Source organism: Cyrtonyx montezumae, unplaced genomic scaffold (assembly GCF_038088225.1).
Source record: "Cyrtonyx montezumae isolate F1298 unplaced genomic scaffold, pur_monq_1.0 scaffold_10, whole genome shotgun sequence".
Taxonomy (NCBI): Eukaryota; Metazoa; Chordata; class Aves; order Galliformes; family Odontophoridae; genus Cyrtonyx; species Cyrtonyx montezumae.
Genome location: NW_027071826.1, coordinates 51,469,536 through 51,485,185, shown reverse-complemented (window position 1 = coordinate 51,485,185; position 15,650 = coordinate 51,469,536). Strand labels below are relative to the sequence as shown.

At 43.2% G+C, this 15,650-nt stretch overlaps 1 protein-coding gene across 1 annotated transcript; it reads right to left on the bottom strand.

Annotated features, from left to right (window-relative positions):
* Positions 1-940: 940 nt before the first annotated feature.
* Positions 941-10,455, bottom strand: LOC136060805 (olfactory receptor 5J3-like). The gene is made up of 5 exons (XM_065755601.1): positions 9,865-10,455; positions 9,483-9,551; positions 3,028-3,223; positions 2,341-2,573; positions 941-967 (listed from the first exon to the last, which is right to left on the bottom strand). The coding sequence occupies exons 1-5, from the start codon at positions 10,453-10,455 to the stop codon at positions 941-943; spliced, it is 1,116 nt and encodes a 371-aa protein (XP_065611673.1).
* Positions 10,456-15,650: the final 5,195 nt, after the last annotated feature.

Genomic DNA, 15,650 nt, shown 5'->3' with positions numbered 1-15,650 from the left:
TGTGCAAACTTACTTTGGTGGTCCTTCCAGCTGATGCCAAGGGACTGCTGCAAGCTGAGCAGTTTTGCTTGTGTCAACTGATACATTTTCATCTGTACCTGCTTCAAGGGAGAAAACAGAAAAGGAACATAACTGATAATGTCTCAAAACGTTTAAGTGAAATACTGCCTTCAGACGGTGTTATTTCTACCATTATTGCCACTAAATGCAGAGCTTCTTCTTTGAATACAGATTAATTTAGATTTGTTTTTGCTATTATTCTTTTAAGGCCTCAAGATTGACAGACAACATACATTTCATTTCCCCCCATCTTGTTGCTTTCTTATTTTCAAATGTAGTTGTTGTAAAGAGGCGTATCGACCCATCCACATCTTCTTTCGTAGGGTGGCCAGCCTGCATGTCTAATACAAGACTACACACACAAGAGAAAAACGTGACTAGAAAGAGATGGACAAATACAGTTTGCAGCTATGTACTTGTGCTTATTTTAAGTGGACTGGTTGGAGCAGATTGGATCTTCCTTCTGTCGCTTTCTGTACTTTTAAGTAACTTTATCACGGATAGATGCCGAGTGAAGTGTTGCTTTCCTCTTGAAGGAAAAAGATTTTTGGCACATTGCTGTACGGTGGCGGTGGATTCTGAAATATGTGAGCTGCAGGCTGCAGGTGTTGTTTCAAGCTTCGTAGTTAGAAGGCAGAACAAACAGAAGGGTCTGTATGATATATATGTAGTCACATATGCAGTAATTAAAAGCAATTACTTGAGCCTGGCTTATAACTACTGAAGTATCAGCAGTGGTAGAAATGGAAATGGGAGTCTCAGAATAAGAACATATACTGTGTGGCTCTATACTGTGTGGCTCATATGTGCTACTCCAAGAATTGCTGTGCTGCTGAGAACCAAGTGCAGTGAGGTGCGTGTGGAGGACTTGGTGCTGCTTTTACTCGGTATTTCGGTTCACAGCTTTCTGGGAGTGAAAACAGAGGAGTCACAGCCATCAGCAAAACAAAAGAAAGTGACACATATGTACCCTGGGTGTTTGGTGTGACTTCAGGTCCTGTCCATATAAATGCTGGTTTTCTGCCTCTCTCCTCTGTGATGTAAAGCTTCTTGATAAGCTGAAGGCTGCTGAGAACATTTGCTATGTCGTAAACCCTCCTGATTTTGGCTGAAACAAATGCATGTAAAGCAGAGCAATTTTTAATAACGAGCTACAACTGATCTGATTACAAAAGCTGTGGTGTATTTTTAGCCGTTGAAAGGACAAGTCTTCATTTACGAGAACTGTTTTGGTGTGTTATGACTTAACATCACAGACATGACAGCTTTTTTGTTGCATTTGTACTATTTCATGCAAAAGAAAAGAATAAAAAATAAAAGGTGAGCTTGAGAACCAAAGAAAAGTATAATTAAGAAGGAAACGCGAGATGAATTGTTGATCCCTCAAGAGCAAGCACATGTTCTCAACTATTAGAACACCCAAGCCTAGACCTCGAAGCACCTTTACATATGAATGGGGAGGAAATGCACAGGGAACTGAAAGAAGGGTAAAATAATGAAGAAACAATTGGCAGTTACAGCATTGGGTTTCGCTTCCTCATGTGCTTAATCTTTAAGGACTTGGACAGTATTTCTTTAGGCTTCCATCGATCGTTGCTTTGGAGGTTCCAGCACTGCAAGGTGAAGGTGACAGCACTTCACACTGCAGTCTTGTACCAGATTTGCTCATTTAGCTCACACTTGATTTTAGAGAAGGATCAAGAAGCAGATGGGAACAGCAGCCTTTTACTTACTTTTAAACTTGCTTTTATCAGAGACTTCCAACTGATCTACAATTAAGATTTCAGCAGCGACTTCAAGGCTTATTATTTGTGGGGTTGATACAAGAAACAGCATCACAAATTTCTGACTCATCAGTCGCAGAGATTTGTCTTTCTTGCTATTTACAGAGGCTGCAGCAGACAGGAAAAGAGGATTAAAGCATCAAGTGACATGCCAGCCACAAACATTTGTATAACGCTGTAGAAATTTGTCAGCAACAAGGATGAGAGCAAACAACACAACAACTAGGCAGGGCCAGCACTGAGCCCAGAATTGAGTTTCTACACAGCTAGCATTGGGAAATCAGGTGGATGCCACATCTGACTATAAAACTGTGATATATTCCCATGCATCTCTCCTATCACCTACCCTGTGATTTATCTATTTGTTATAGATATTCATCATCATGAGTGCATGTTGTTCTTGGTGTTACAGGGAAACCTTACCAGCACGGAACTCCATTCCTGGGTGCTCCACGGAACACATTTCTGTTTGCTCACTGGTGCTGAAAGATCTTACCACTTCTTCACTTCTTTTCCCATCCAAATCAAACTCATCCTTGTACTCTCTTTTCTTGATCGTCTCAATTAGGAGCATGTATTTGTTCTCTTCTCCAGCTTTCTTCAAGGTGTGCAGGGTTTTGGCAAGGTTATGCCTCCCGTGCCAGATGTATTTGTTTTGGGCAAGGCGGCTCAGCATGTGCAGGCTCTCCAACACATGCACAATGTCATAGATACGTCTGCGTTCACACTCTGCAGAAATGAAAGGCAGAAACGAAACGTTCTTGGAAACTCCTGCTCCACAATTGCTTTATAATTGTCTTTTAGGTGCTCTCCTACAGTTTGCTGTAACAATTCAAACACCGTTACAGCAGTGTGGTTCGTAACTATGATGGGCTTCATAAAACAGCAGAATATTGGAATTTCACCATTCTGACAGCAGGAAAGCTTCAGCTTTGTGTTAGCGATTTGGACTCTAAGCCATCATTTCCATGTCAAAAAAAAAAACCTACAAACCAACAGGTTTACTTGTGCTCTCCACAAATGTTAAGTTTATTTGCTAAGTTCAGCACGCTGGAGAAGCTGGTTTAAAAGAACTGTGGGAGGAGTGAGGAGGTGGAGGGTTTAAGTGTTCCGGCTGCGACAGAGTATGGCACGATGTCAGGGTGCTCGATGGGCTCGTGCAATAGCACATCCACCAACTTACTGAGCTCCTCAGCTACTTCATCGAGGCAAATGCAGTAGTTCTCCTCAGCGCTGGGGTAATCGGGGTACCGAGCCAGGAATCTGCGGCACAGGGATCCCAGGCTCTTCTCCCTGCAGCCATTAAGTGCCTTCCCTCCCAGCCAGGCTCTTCCCTCCTGGCTGGGAGGGAAGGCACTTAATGGCTGAGTGATAAGTGACTTGGGAGGGGGTGCAGCATTGTGAGTGTTGGCCCTGGGAGCTGCCTCAGGCTGGGGCACGCTGTGCTCCAAAGCAGATCCCTGCTGCGGATATCAGGGTCCGAGTGGATTGCTCTCAGGCGGGGAGCGCGACAGGACTCAATACATGAATGATCAGGCTTTTTTTTATTACCCGGACAGCCTTATTCTTATAGTGTTTAAGACAGGGGCGTACAGAGAATGGCACACAGTCATTGGCTTAGAGCCTCAGAGAAAAAACAACTTTAAGCAGTTCCCAACAATTAACAGCAGTGAGAAACCATCCTGAGGGAGGTAACTCTTGATATCATCCTAATCCTAAGAAATCCAAACAGGAATGCGTCGGCAGCGGGTGTGAAAGGCAGTGCTGGCAGGGCGTCCCCTGTTCAAAGTGCACTTTTCCTCTCCCACTCGCCAAAGACCATCTCCTGCTTCTGCTTTTCTCTAGGTTCACACAGTGTACTTTCCCCTGAGCGCCGTATCAGCGTGGCCAGCGCATAACACAGAGCCCAAAGGAAAGCTAAACAGACTAGACTACCAAGGACAGCTTATTCTAAAAATACCTATAGTTACAATTATCAGCAACCCTGTGAAGCCTTCTTCACTGAAAGCAGGGTGAATAACATAATCACAGAAGTTTCCCATAGATGTCTTGGCAGCATGGGTTGCTCAGCTGAAGCAGTTCATGTCCGCTTTGAGTTGTTTGTCACTTGGCCCAGGAGCATCATGACCTCCTATCAACATCTAATACCTTTCCATGAGCATATAGTCTGTGCTGCAGTGCAAACTGTGCTCGTACATATCACCGTGACTTCCCTGCTCCTGCAGCCATTTCCCAACAGGCCTATTATAATGCAAAAAACAAAAAAGGTATGAGATAGACCAGCAGGGGTGCCTCCTGACCAATGGCCCCCTGCTGAAACCTGCCTCCATGTGACCACTCGTCCATATACAGCTAATGAGTTGATGGACCTAGTACAGCGGTTCCATCAAAAACCAAGGGAAAGCATACTATCATGGCTCCTAAGGTTATGGGATGCAGGAGCTGAAAGTTTTTTAGTGAATGGGACAGAGATGTCAAAATTAGCATCTATAACAATAAACCCAGCCTTGAGACAAAGGTTATATGCAGCCGTCCACTACAATGATGAAAACCATTCTATTATAGATTGGTTGATGGCAGCATGACGCCTAACGTGGTCTAATAAAACTGATATTCCTTTCAATGCTGGTTTGTGGTCCTCTATGGAGGACCTCCAGACATACTGAGAATTAGGTATGAGGGAGGCTATGTACGCAGACACTATTGAAAGCCCCAATACAGAGAAATTTACAGTGGGTATGAGAGATCTAATACTGCAGCAGGCCCCCTCCAGCCTATACAGGATGCTAGTTTCCATACTAAATCCGTTGTTGGCATCAGAGGCCATCATACAGCAGGCAGCCTAGTTAGTGGCAGACTTAGGGGAGACAGAGTGTGTAAGAACCAGGCGCAATGTTCGTGTAGTGGAAGATGCTGAGGCCTTCCCTATTAAAACTAAAAAGCCTGCTCCACGGATACCCCGATCAGGCCCCGTATGGGTATCCCAGAAGACTATGTTCAATGACCTCATATGGGCTGGGATTGCATTTACTAAAATTGATGGGCAACCCAACCATGTTTTGTTACAGCTGTGGAAACAGCTTAGAAATGATCAAAAATTTCAGAGTGCTCCCAGAAATCAGGAGTACAAATTATACAAGAAACACCACCAACAACCTGGAATCTGGCCGACTTCATAATACCAAACAGAAGGAAAAAACATCCACAGGTGTCGCGGGCTACAGTGCCTGAGCCACCTGTGGCAAAAGATTTGGATCTGGCAAAGTTCATGGATGAACGAAAAACACTGGTCCCCCTAGAGCCTCCAGATGTGACCGGAGGCCCTATGTAGAATTAACAATATTTTGGTCTAGGACAAATGTGCAGGAGGTGATGGCTCTAGTGGATACTGGTGCAGAAACGTCAATTATATATGGAGACCCAACAAAATTTAAGGGTAATACAGTGACGATTGGTGGGTTTGGGGGACAGACTATTCCAGTCACCCGGGGACAGACTATTCCAGTCACCCAAACATGGTTGAAATTGGGGGTTGGGCATCTCCCGCCCCGGGAGTATAAGGTGTTGATTGCCCCAATTCCAGAATATATCCTGGGCATGGACATTCTATGGGGTCTGGCTCTCCAGACGACTGTGGGAGAGTTCAGACTATGGCAGAGGTACATTAGTATCCAGGCAATACGGACAATATGAAGGGGCCATGCCAAACATGAGCCCATTTGTTTGCCAAAACCACACCGGATTACTAATGTAAGACAGTACAGACTCCTGGGGGGGCAGGAAGAAATATCAAAGACGGTGCAGGAATTAGAGAAAGTAGGTATTATAAGACCTGCACACAGCCCATATAATTCCCCCAAATGGCCAGTATGGAAGTCGGATGGAACATGGAGAATGACGGTGGATTATAGGGAACTAAATAAGGTCACGCCGCCCATCCATGCAGCCGTACCCAATATTGCCTCCTTAATGGACACTCTTAGTTGGGAAAATAAAACCTACCATTGTGTCCTGGATTTAGCAAATGCGTTTTTTAGCATACCTATTGCTAAAGAATCACAAGATCAATTTGCGTTTACATGGGGAGGCAGGCAGTGGACCTTTCAGGTCTTGCCACAGGGGTACGTGCACTCACCAACATACTGTCATAATTGGGTGGCAGGTGACCTGGCTGATTGGAGAAAACCAAACAATGTGAACCTATACCACTATATTGATGACCTCCTGTTAACATCCGACTCACTGGAAGCAGTAGGGGAGGCAGCAGATTCATTAACTGCCTACCTAAGTGAAAGAAGATGGGCTATCAATCCTCAAAAAGTGCAAGGTCCAGGACTGTCCGTAAAATTTCTAGGGGTAGAATGGTCAGGAAAGACCAAAGTGTTACCTGATGCCATCGTAGATAAGGTTCAAGCATTTCCAGTCCCTACAACACCAAAGCAGCTGCAGGAGTTCCTAGGTATATTGAGATATTGGCGTTCCTTTATACCTCATTTGGCGCAGCTGCTGAGACCTTTATATAGACTTACCAAAAAGGGACAATTATGGGACTGGGGGAGAACAGAACAGGATGCTTTCCAACAGGCGAAACAGGCGGTTAAACAAGCCCAGGCACTGGGTATATTTGATCCTACCCTCCCAGCTGAGCTAGATGTCCACATAACTCAAGATGGCTTTGGCTGGGGCCTGTAGCAACGTCAGAGTTCTGTTTGGACCCCCATTGGATTTTGGTCTCAGGTGTGGCATGGAGCAGAGGAAAGATATAGTATGACTGAAAAACAGTTATTGGCTGCCTATTCCGCATTACAAGCGGAAGAGCCAATAACCCAAACGGATGAAGTTATAGTCAAGACTACGTTGCCAATCCGGGGGTGGGTAAGAGATCTGACCCACCTTCCTAAGACAGGGGTGGCCCAGGCGCAGACAGTGGCATGATGGGTCGCCTATCTCAGTCAGAGGAGTAGTCTGTCTTCCTCACCGTTGAAAGAAGAGCTCCAGAAGATTCTTGGCCCAGTAATGTATCATAGTGATGCACCGAAACAAACTTTGGTTGCTCCACCACGGAAGAGTCCTGTCCAGGAAGGAAAATATCCTATCCCTGAAGATGCCTGGTACACGGATGGGTCCAGCAAGGGCAACCCAAGTAAGTGGAGAGCAGTAGCGTACCATCCTGCCACAGTCACAATATGGTTTGAAGAGGGGGATGGTCAAAGCAGCCAGTGGGCAGAGCTGCAGGCGGTGTGGATGGTTATAAGCAAAGAACCTGGTGATGGTATCCTGAATATTTGCACAGATAGTTGGGCTATGTATCGGGGGCTCACTCTGTGGATCGCACAGTGGGCCACCCAGGATTGGACTATCCACTCCCGACCGATCTGGGGCAAAGATATGTGGTTAGGCATATGGAATGCAGTTAAACACAGAACTGTACGTGTCTACCATGTTTCTGGTCATCTACCCCTACAGTCACCAGGAAATGATGAAGCCGACACACTGGCTTCAACACCGAGTTAGATGGGTTGAGAACTCGCCATCTGAGAATATCGCTTACTGGCTACATCAAAAGCTGCGGCATGCTGGGCAGAAGACCATGTGGGCAGCCGCTAAAGCGTGAGGACTGCCCGTACAACTATCGGACATCGCTCAAGTATGCTGAGACTGTGACGCCTGCTCTAAGATAAGACCGAGGTCGTTGCCTGAAACTACAGCCCATCTTGCTAGTGGACACAATCCTCTACAGAGGTGGCAGGTTGATTATATTGGGCCCCTCCCTCGGTCTGAGAGGGCGAGATATGCCCTAACCTGTGTCGACACCGCGAGTGGGCTAATGCAGGCCTATCCAGTACCAAAAGCCAACCAGGCATACACTATAAAGGCACTCACAAGGCTGATGGCTTCCTACAGGACACCGCAAGTCATCGAGAGCGACCAAGGAAGTCATTTCACGGGTGCAGTGATACAACGCTGGGCAGAAGAAAATAACATTGAGTGGCGATTCCACCTGCCATATAATCCAATGGGGGCAGGCCTTATCGAACGTTACAATGGTATTCTCAAGGCTGCCCTGAAGACAGACTCTCAGTCCCTGCAGGGTTGGACAAAGAGATTCCACGAGACCCTGCGGGACCTGAATGAAAGACCTAGAGACGGCAGACCCAGTGCCTTGAAAATGTTACAGACAACATGGGCCTCCTCACTTAGGATCCAAATTACGAGTACCGATAATGAGGTGAGACCTCAGATTGGCCGTGAAAACAATCTTCTGCTCCCTGCCCCTGAGGACCTAAAACCAGGTACCAATAAAATAAAATGGCCCTGGAAGGTGCAGGTAGGACCATGATGGTGCGGCCTACTTGCACCTTGGGGGAGATTATTGGAGGTGGGGGGTTCGGTAGCCCCTCCGGTAATTGGTACATGGCCTACTGAAATAATGGTTAACACTCCAGCCTTTATTGCTAAGGGGACCCCTATCATGTCTCTGTGGCAGATCAGGACACCCCCTTTGGTGCCTGATATAGTCGTACAGCCACAGACATGGGGTCAGAAAGTATGGTACAGGCAGCCAGGGCATGCCCCTGTACAAGCTGAACTGTTAACCCAAGACAGGAATACAGCCTGTATCTTACCCTGGAGAGCGGATCTTCCCCTCTTGGTACCTCTAAAACACTTATATTACTCCCGATAAGCCTATGAGTCACCAGAAGGAACCAAACAATGCTGCAGTGTTCCAGAGTTGCCATAAGACCATGTGCAGCGTCTGGTGATGCTCTAACCAGGACTGATGACACATAAGATGGACCTGCACTGTGTGATTGCATGCTTCCAGTAGATACCACTGAGCACTGGCCCAAAGAAGAGTTCAACTGATGCGCCAATGATCACCCATCTCGGATTAAATCAACATGTGTTGCGACGGGCAATTATGTAAGCGTCGTGATGTATTGGGTCTCTGTATCAAGGGGAGCTCACCTTACGGTTACTTGATCAGTGGTTCACGTTGTGAAGGGGTGGAGTGTATGGGAACTGCTGAGTCACGACCTGAACCACTGATTGGTTACCTGAGGTGAGCACTGAGTCAGCCATGGGGCCTCAGGTGAAGGTGATATACCTGTGTGATTGGAAGGGGTGGAGCCTGGCTCCACCTCTCCCAAACCCCACTTAAGGGCTGACCACCACCAGGGAAGGGTCTCTTCTTGGAGATCCCTCCCACGTGGAGTCCCCTGCGAGCCTTGACATCCTGAAGGTGAGCCATCTTCTCTTTTGTTTTATTTGTATCCTATCTATATAGAACTACTCAAAATATACTATCATCTCTACTATTTCTTTGTGAAGTACCATCCTTGGGAGTTATTCATCCCCACACTCAATATCTTGAGTATTATTACTGAATATATTGCTGAAACTATCTTTTGCTCTTCGAATGTGGTGAAGCATTTCTTCTGTGATAACAGCCCGCTCTTCCAGATTTCTTCTTCCAGTATCGCCCTCAATGAGCTGCTGATTTTCATTACCGGCAGCTTTTTTCTGATGAGCAGCATCATTGCCATCCTCATCTCGTATATTTTCATTATTCTGACTGTGCTGAGGTTCCGCTCCACTGAGAAGAAATACAAGGCCTTTTCCACCTGCACCTCTCACCTGATGGCTGTCTCCTTGTTCCACGGAACCGTTGTCTTCATGTATTTGCGACCAGTCAGCAGTTTCTCTCTGGACACAGACAAAATTGCGTCGTTGTTCTACACTGTGGTGATCCCTGTGCTGAACCCCCTCATCTACAGCTGGAGGAACAAGGAGGTAAAGGATGCTCTACAGAAAGCCATAGACACCAGCACGTGGCTTCACTTTCTCTTGGGTCTGTCCAGTGTGATTTCATTTTGATTTTTAAGGGATTATTCAGAAAAAGTCAATATTGGAGACCACATAAACACATAGTCAATTTTTAAATGTTCATTGTTGTTCATTAAATGTTAATCATTAAATGTTCATTCAAAATTTAAATGTTGAAATAAAATTCATAAACCAGTTCATTGAGATGGTTATCAGAGCAAGTGAGTTGTAGCAGTGGGTTTGTGTCACAAAAAAAGTGATTGATGGTGTTAGGGCCACAGAAGGACAATTTCAGTAAGCCACAAGTATGTACCAAGGAGTTACAGAGTCCACCTAAATATGACCCAGTCACCAAGCAAACACAGACTCTCCTGGCCATAAGAGAGGTATAAAGCAGTGGGTTGCATATAGCAATGTAGCGGTCATAAGCCATCGCAGCCAGCAGAAATCCTTCTGTGGTCGCAAACAGAACAAATGAAAAATGCTGGGCAAGACATTCTGAGTAAGAAATAGTCTTAATCTCCACTAAGATGTTTACCAGCATCCTCGGAATAAAAACAGAAGAATAGCAGAGATCCACAATGGACAAATTAAGGAGGAAGAAATACATGGGTGTTTGCAGCTGGAAGTCAACTGTGATCAAGCTGATCATGCCGAGGTTGCCCAGCAGGGTGATGACATAGATTAGCAGAATCATCACAAAGAGAGGGTGCTGTAGTTTCGGGCAATCCGTCAGTCCCAAGAGGATGAAGTAGGTGACTGTGGTGTGATTGATTACAGTCATCCTCTCCTCTGTAACAGTTTACCTGCAGAGATGAGGTGTGTGATGACCATATAGCTAAGAGAGAAAGAAACATTATTCATGAGTAGTGCTACCATTAAGTAGCACAGAGGCTGAGATTACGTATCTGGACCTTGCTTCCCTTTAGTTCAGCTATGATTCCTTAAAGCATCCTCAAAAACGTTGATAATATTTTCAGAATTGGGAGCATCCTCAAGGAGGAAAATAATAGTGAGGTGCCCAGTGATCTTTCTTTGAGGGACAGCTGCGTGCATCTGCAACAACACAGCTACTTTGGTGATGCTAATTTTGATGTGCAGGTGTATCAGCAGTGGCTTCAGAAACACATATGGTAAATGCTGAATGAGTTCTGCAACTTCCTTCGTCTTTTCAGCTAAGCATTGCATATTATCTATTCACCAGGAAAGAATTAAACTCACCGGAGTATATTTCATCTGGAGGAGAAGCTTCTCACTAAAACCAGTGGGTGTCTCTTTAGTCTATGGAAGAGACTTTTCCTTTTCAGTCACTAGGAGAGGCAGCCAGACTACACAACTATTTAAAATGCTAACAAAGGGAGTGGGAAAGGGGCAGGTTTGGGTCTCTTTTATGATAAACTGATGCAGTTCCCAAGCTGCTCCGTGAAGCAGAGCACATAATTGGGTGGTTCCCTTCCCAAGACACAAACTATATTTTATTTGGAAACTATTCACACAAAATAGATAAATAACTTACATTTTTAGATATCTGGGTCTGTTGTTGAATCAGAGGAGACTCAGGTAACAGACAATTTCCATTTTCATTTCCATGTCTAAATGTAATCCAGACATTCAAGTCAGCAAGGGTGCTCCTGCAATCCATGCAAGATTAAACAGCAGTAGAGGCAACGAGTCATCCTGTTTATTTCACCCTGTTGTGAAGGGAGTGAGCAGGCTAGAAGCCTACCAATAGGTTGAATTACCCTCTGGGGAGTCCCATCTTCTTCCATTAACTAAAAAAGCAGCTGAGATGTTTAGCTTGACTGTGTTTAATGGAGAATTCTAAAGTTCCGTAACAGAGAAAATTCCTATTTTTCTGTACAACTGTTGAGCGTAATGGTTTAAGCTAACCTGACCACCTTGCTGACATGAAAGCTGATATCCTAAAAACAGCAAAAAAGAAAGAAGCTTTAGAGGTCTCTGTGTGTGAAATACAAATAATTTTTTTCCAGTCTTTCTTGTGCAATCATACCCAGATTTTTTAGAGAAAAAAAGTAAAGATGAGTGAAAGGAGCCTGAGGAATATTGTATGTCTGTAGGACACTGGAAATCAATGGAACACTGAGGAGCACAGACATTTAGGGCTATGAAACTGGTGGTGAATAACATAATCACAGAAGTTTCCCATAGATGTCTTGGCAGCTTGGGTTGCTCAGCTGAAGCAGTTCATGTCCGCTTTGAGTTGTTTGTCACTTGGCCCAGGAGCATCATGACCTCCTATCAACATCTAATACCTTTCCATGAGCATACAGTCTGTGCTGCAGTGCAAACTGTGCTCGTACATATCACCGTGACTTACCTGCTCCTGCAGCCATTTCCCAACAGATCCCGACAGATACTTGTTCCTGCTTCTGAAAAGACCACGTCACATATTGTGATGAACAACTCCTGAGGAGTAATCTGTGTTTTATAGTTTTTTTCATATGTCTATGACCACTGGATGAAAGACTGAGACTCAGATGAAGTGGGGGAAGATGTAATTAAGTGACATCTTCAATAAACTGACATCTGTAACAAACTTTTTGAATCAGTCCTTAAAAATTCAGTTCTTGCACATGGAAAAAATGGACAAATGGTTCGGATGCAATACCATCTATCCAACTGCATTTTGGAAGAGCAGTTTATATCAAATCAAGTTTTGGAATGTTTGAGTCAAACTGATTATTTTGCTCCAAAAACAAAACAAAGTAAGGATATGATTCAGGGAACTGAATTTGGGGTTGTATTAATTCAAATGACTCCAGCAGCTAATAGTTTTGCTGTATCAGTGTCCTGCCGATATGTGACATCAAGAAGTTTCAAGTCCCTTGGTTGGTTATTCCTTCTTCAAACTTAGACTCTAATAAGAAAAAGTCAAATCTTACTTAGAGTCGCACAATAAATAGCCATCAAAATGTAGTCTTTGATAAGATTGAATCAGCAGAAAGATCTGATGGAAAAGTTTAACATGGCTGTGCTCTTGCAGCGTATGCCTATGCTAAAATCTGAGATCAGCATTGTGACATTACATAGTTAATATCAGAAGGCGTAGCAGAAAGAGATGGAAGCTTAGTCATGAGAAGTTTGACCACTTCTCATGAAAGTTTATTCTATGAGAAAAAATAGTGAAAATTGCGTTCTCTGATGGTAGAATATTTGTTTCTTGACTGAAGCTTTAAAAAAAGTTTTCTTAGTGCTGTTAAAAAAAGAACACCTATAGGTCTTCAAGGAACACAACTGTTTAGAAATAGCCATTATCAAGGTTGCCACCAGTGTATGTTCATTGAATCCTTATGGTTCTTGAAAACTTTTATTATTCTAAATGTTTTTGGAGTTCTAGGCTAGACAAGGAACAAAGATTTGCAAAGTACCTTGTAACACTATGCTGTGTTTTAATGGTTTTAACAGCTTTTTGGAGTGTGCCTGGTTTGACATGCAAGGAAGTTATTTACATTATTTACGTTAAAAACTACTACATTAGAAAACTCTTCTATTACTTTGGATTTGACAGTAAAGACTGCAGAAGTGGGCATAATGTGCAGAAGCTGACAGCTTGGTAAGGGTGGGGAAGTCAAGTGGAAAATAGGTCTAAGCTTGTTGACTTACTACTTCTGCAACCATGCTCTGAAATACCTAAGGCTTTGTGTGTCACAACTTTCACTGAATCAAGGCTGCTCTGATAGTATTGCCATTCCTATTATCTCAGCCTACATGGAAAACATAAGTAGATGTGACTCTGTAAACAGCAATTTTCTTAATTGTCTTTATTTTGAGCTCATGAAATGGGAATTGCCAGTAGTAATTCTCAAGGTATTTTCTTCTGTTACTCTTACGGTACCTACGCTTGTTACTTGTATTTAAAATCCGTGTTTGTCTTTCGTTAAGGGAATAATTATCACTGTTCTTTCATTAAAAATCTTCATAGCTTCCCAGTACGGGACCTGCCACATAAACAGAGAGGCATTATGCAGACTTAGAAACAGCTGAAACTTAAGTTATCACTTTCTTGTTAACTCTTTATCCTTTTCTGTTTGACCTCTTTGGTGCTGTTCCTGGGCCACTGATAAACTGTATTTGTAGTGCTGTTTTTACTTATGTAAGAGCTTTGCAATCTTGAGTCACCATCTGAAATGGCAAAATCATTTTTTTCTCTAAGACTCTGCATGTCAGTTGGCACAGCTTTACTTCCTGAAACTGTACACACACAGTAATTTACAGCGTTTGGGATGGCATGCAAAGTCAGTGTTATTAGCATAATTTCACTTCTGCTTTAATATAAATTATTACAATAATACAAGCCATTAGAATAAATACATTAGAATTAATACAAGCCGTTAGATAAAATTCCTGAACAAGATGAAAGCATAACAACAATGGACTTGCTAGTATGCACATACAATGGGTTTCCAGTTGACAAAATTGTTTCCCCTTGTTTGTTATGGCTCCACTTTGGATTCTAAAAGGCCACTCTCAGGTCTCCCCTGAGCTCTCTCCACTCCAGGCTGAAATATGAGTCAAATTCCTTCTTAAAACTGTGTCTGGATAATACTGGTTAAACTGTATTCAGTCACAGAGCCTAGGATTTTTCATTAATTCACAACATAAGATAAGGACAACTCTATTCTTTTAATTGCTTATTCATTTTTAATAGCAGCTGTATTAGCAAAAATGTAAAATTGAAGGAAGTTCTGTATTCATCCAAATGGCAAGATGCCAATGCTTTTATAGAGAAGAATAATTATGCTACAACTAGTTAAATTTTCTGGGCTTGATTTTGCTAGCATGAAGGATTCAGCTTGACGTTTATCGTTTCACAATAGCTTTTCTAGAATAATACATCTAACTCAATATATTTCCCTGTCTTGTAACTTCATTTAATACTCTCCAGTGTCCCATCTTTTGAGCCTTTTTAGATAGTAGAATTAAACTGCTGTGTTATTGCATTTCAAATGCTGATACACTGGAAAACCGTTGTCCAATTCAACAAATATCTCCAAAAATGTTGTAGGATGTCTTTTCTGTTGTGCTTATTCTGATCTTTTTGATGTATTTCACCTGGCTGGGATTTTTTACTTCTAATATCCCAGATTTCCAGTTCTATCTGTGTTTTTCTGAACAGAAAACTCTAAGTGGAAAAAATAGCGTACAGTCAGAGGTGACAGGGTTTTTGCAGATCACTGCCCAACTCCAAATAAGTATAGATTAAACTTAACAGCCAGTGACCAAAAGCTTCCAAACACAACATGTGCAAACTTACTTTGGTGGTCCTTCCAGCTGATGCCAAGGGACTGCTGCAAGCTGAGCACTGATACATTTTCATCTGTACCTGCTTCAAGGGAGAAAACAAAAAAGGAACATAACTGATAATGTCTCAAAACGTTTAAGTGAAATACTACCTTCAGACTGTGTTATTTCTACCGTTATTGCCACTAATTGCAGAGCTTCTTCTTTGAATACAGATTAATTTAGATTTGTTTTTGCTATTATTCTTTTAAGGCCTCAAGATTTACAGACGACATACATTTCATTTCCCCCCATCTTGTTGCTTTCTTATTTTCAAATGTAGTTGTTGTAAAGAGGCGTATCGACCCATCCACATCTTCTTTCGTAGGGTGGCCAGCCTGCATGTCTAATACAAGACTACACATACAAGAGAAAAACATGACTAGAAAGAGATGGACAGATACAGTTTGCAGCTATGTACTTGTGCTTATTTTAAGTGGACTGGTTGGAGCAGATTGGATCTTCCTTCTGTCGCTTTCTGTACTTTTAAGTAACTTTATCACGGATAGATGCCGAGTGAAGTGTTGCTTTCCTCTTGAAGGAAAAAGATTTTTGGCACATTGCTGTACGGTGGCGGTGGATTCTGAAATATGTGAGCTGCAGGCTGCAGGTGTTGTTTCAAGCTTTGTAGTTAGAAGGCAGAACAAACAGAAGGGTCTGTATGATATATATGTAGTC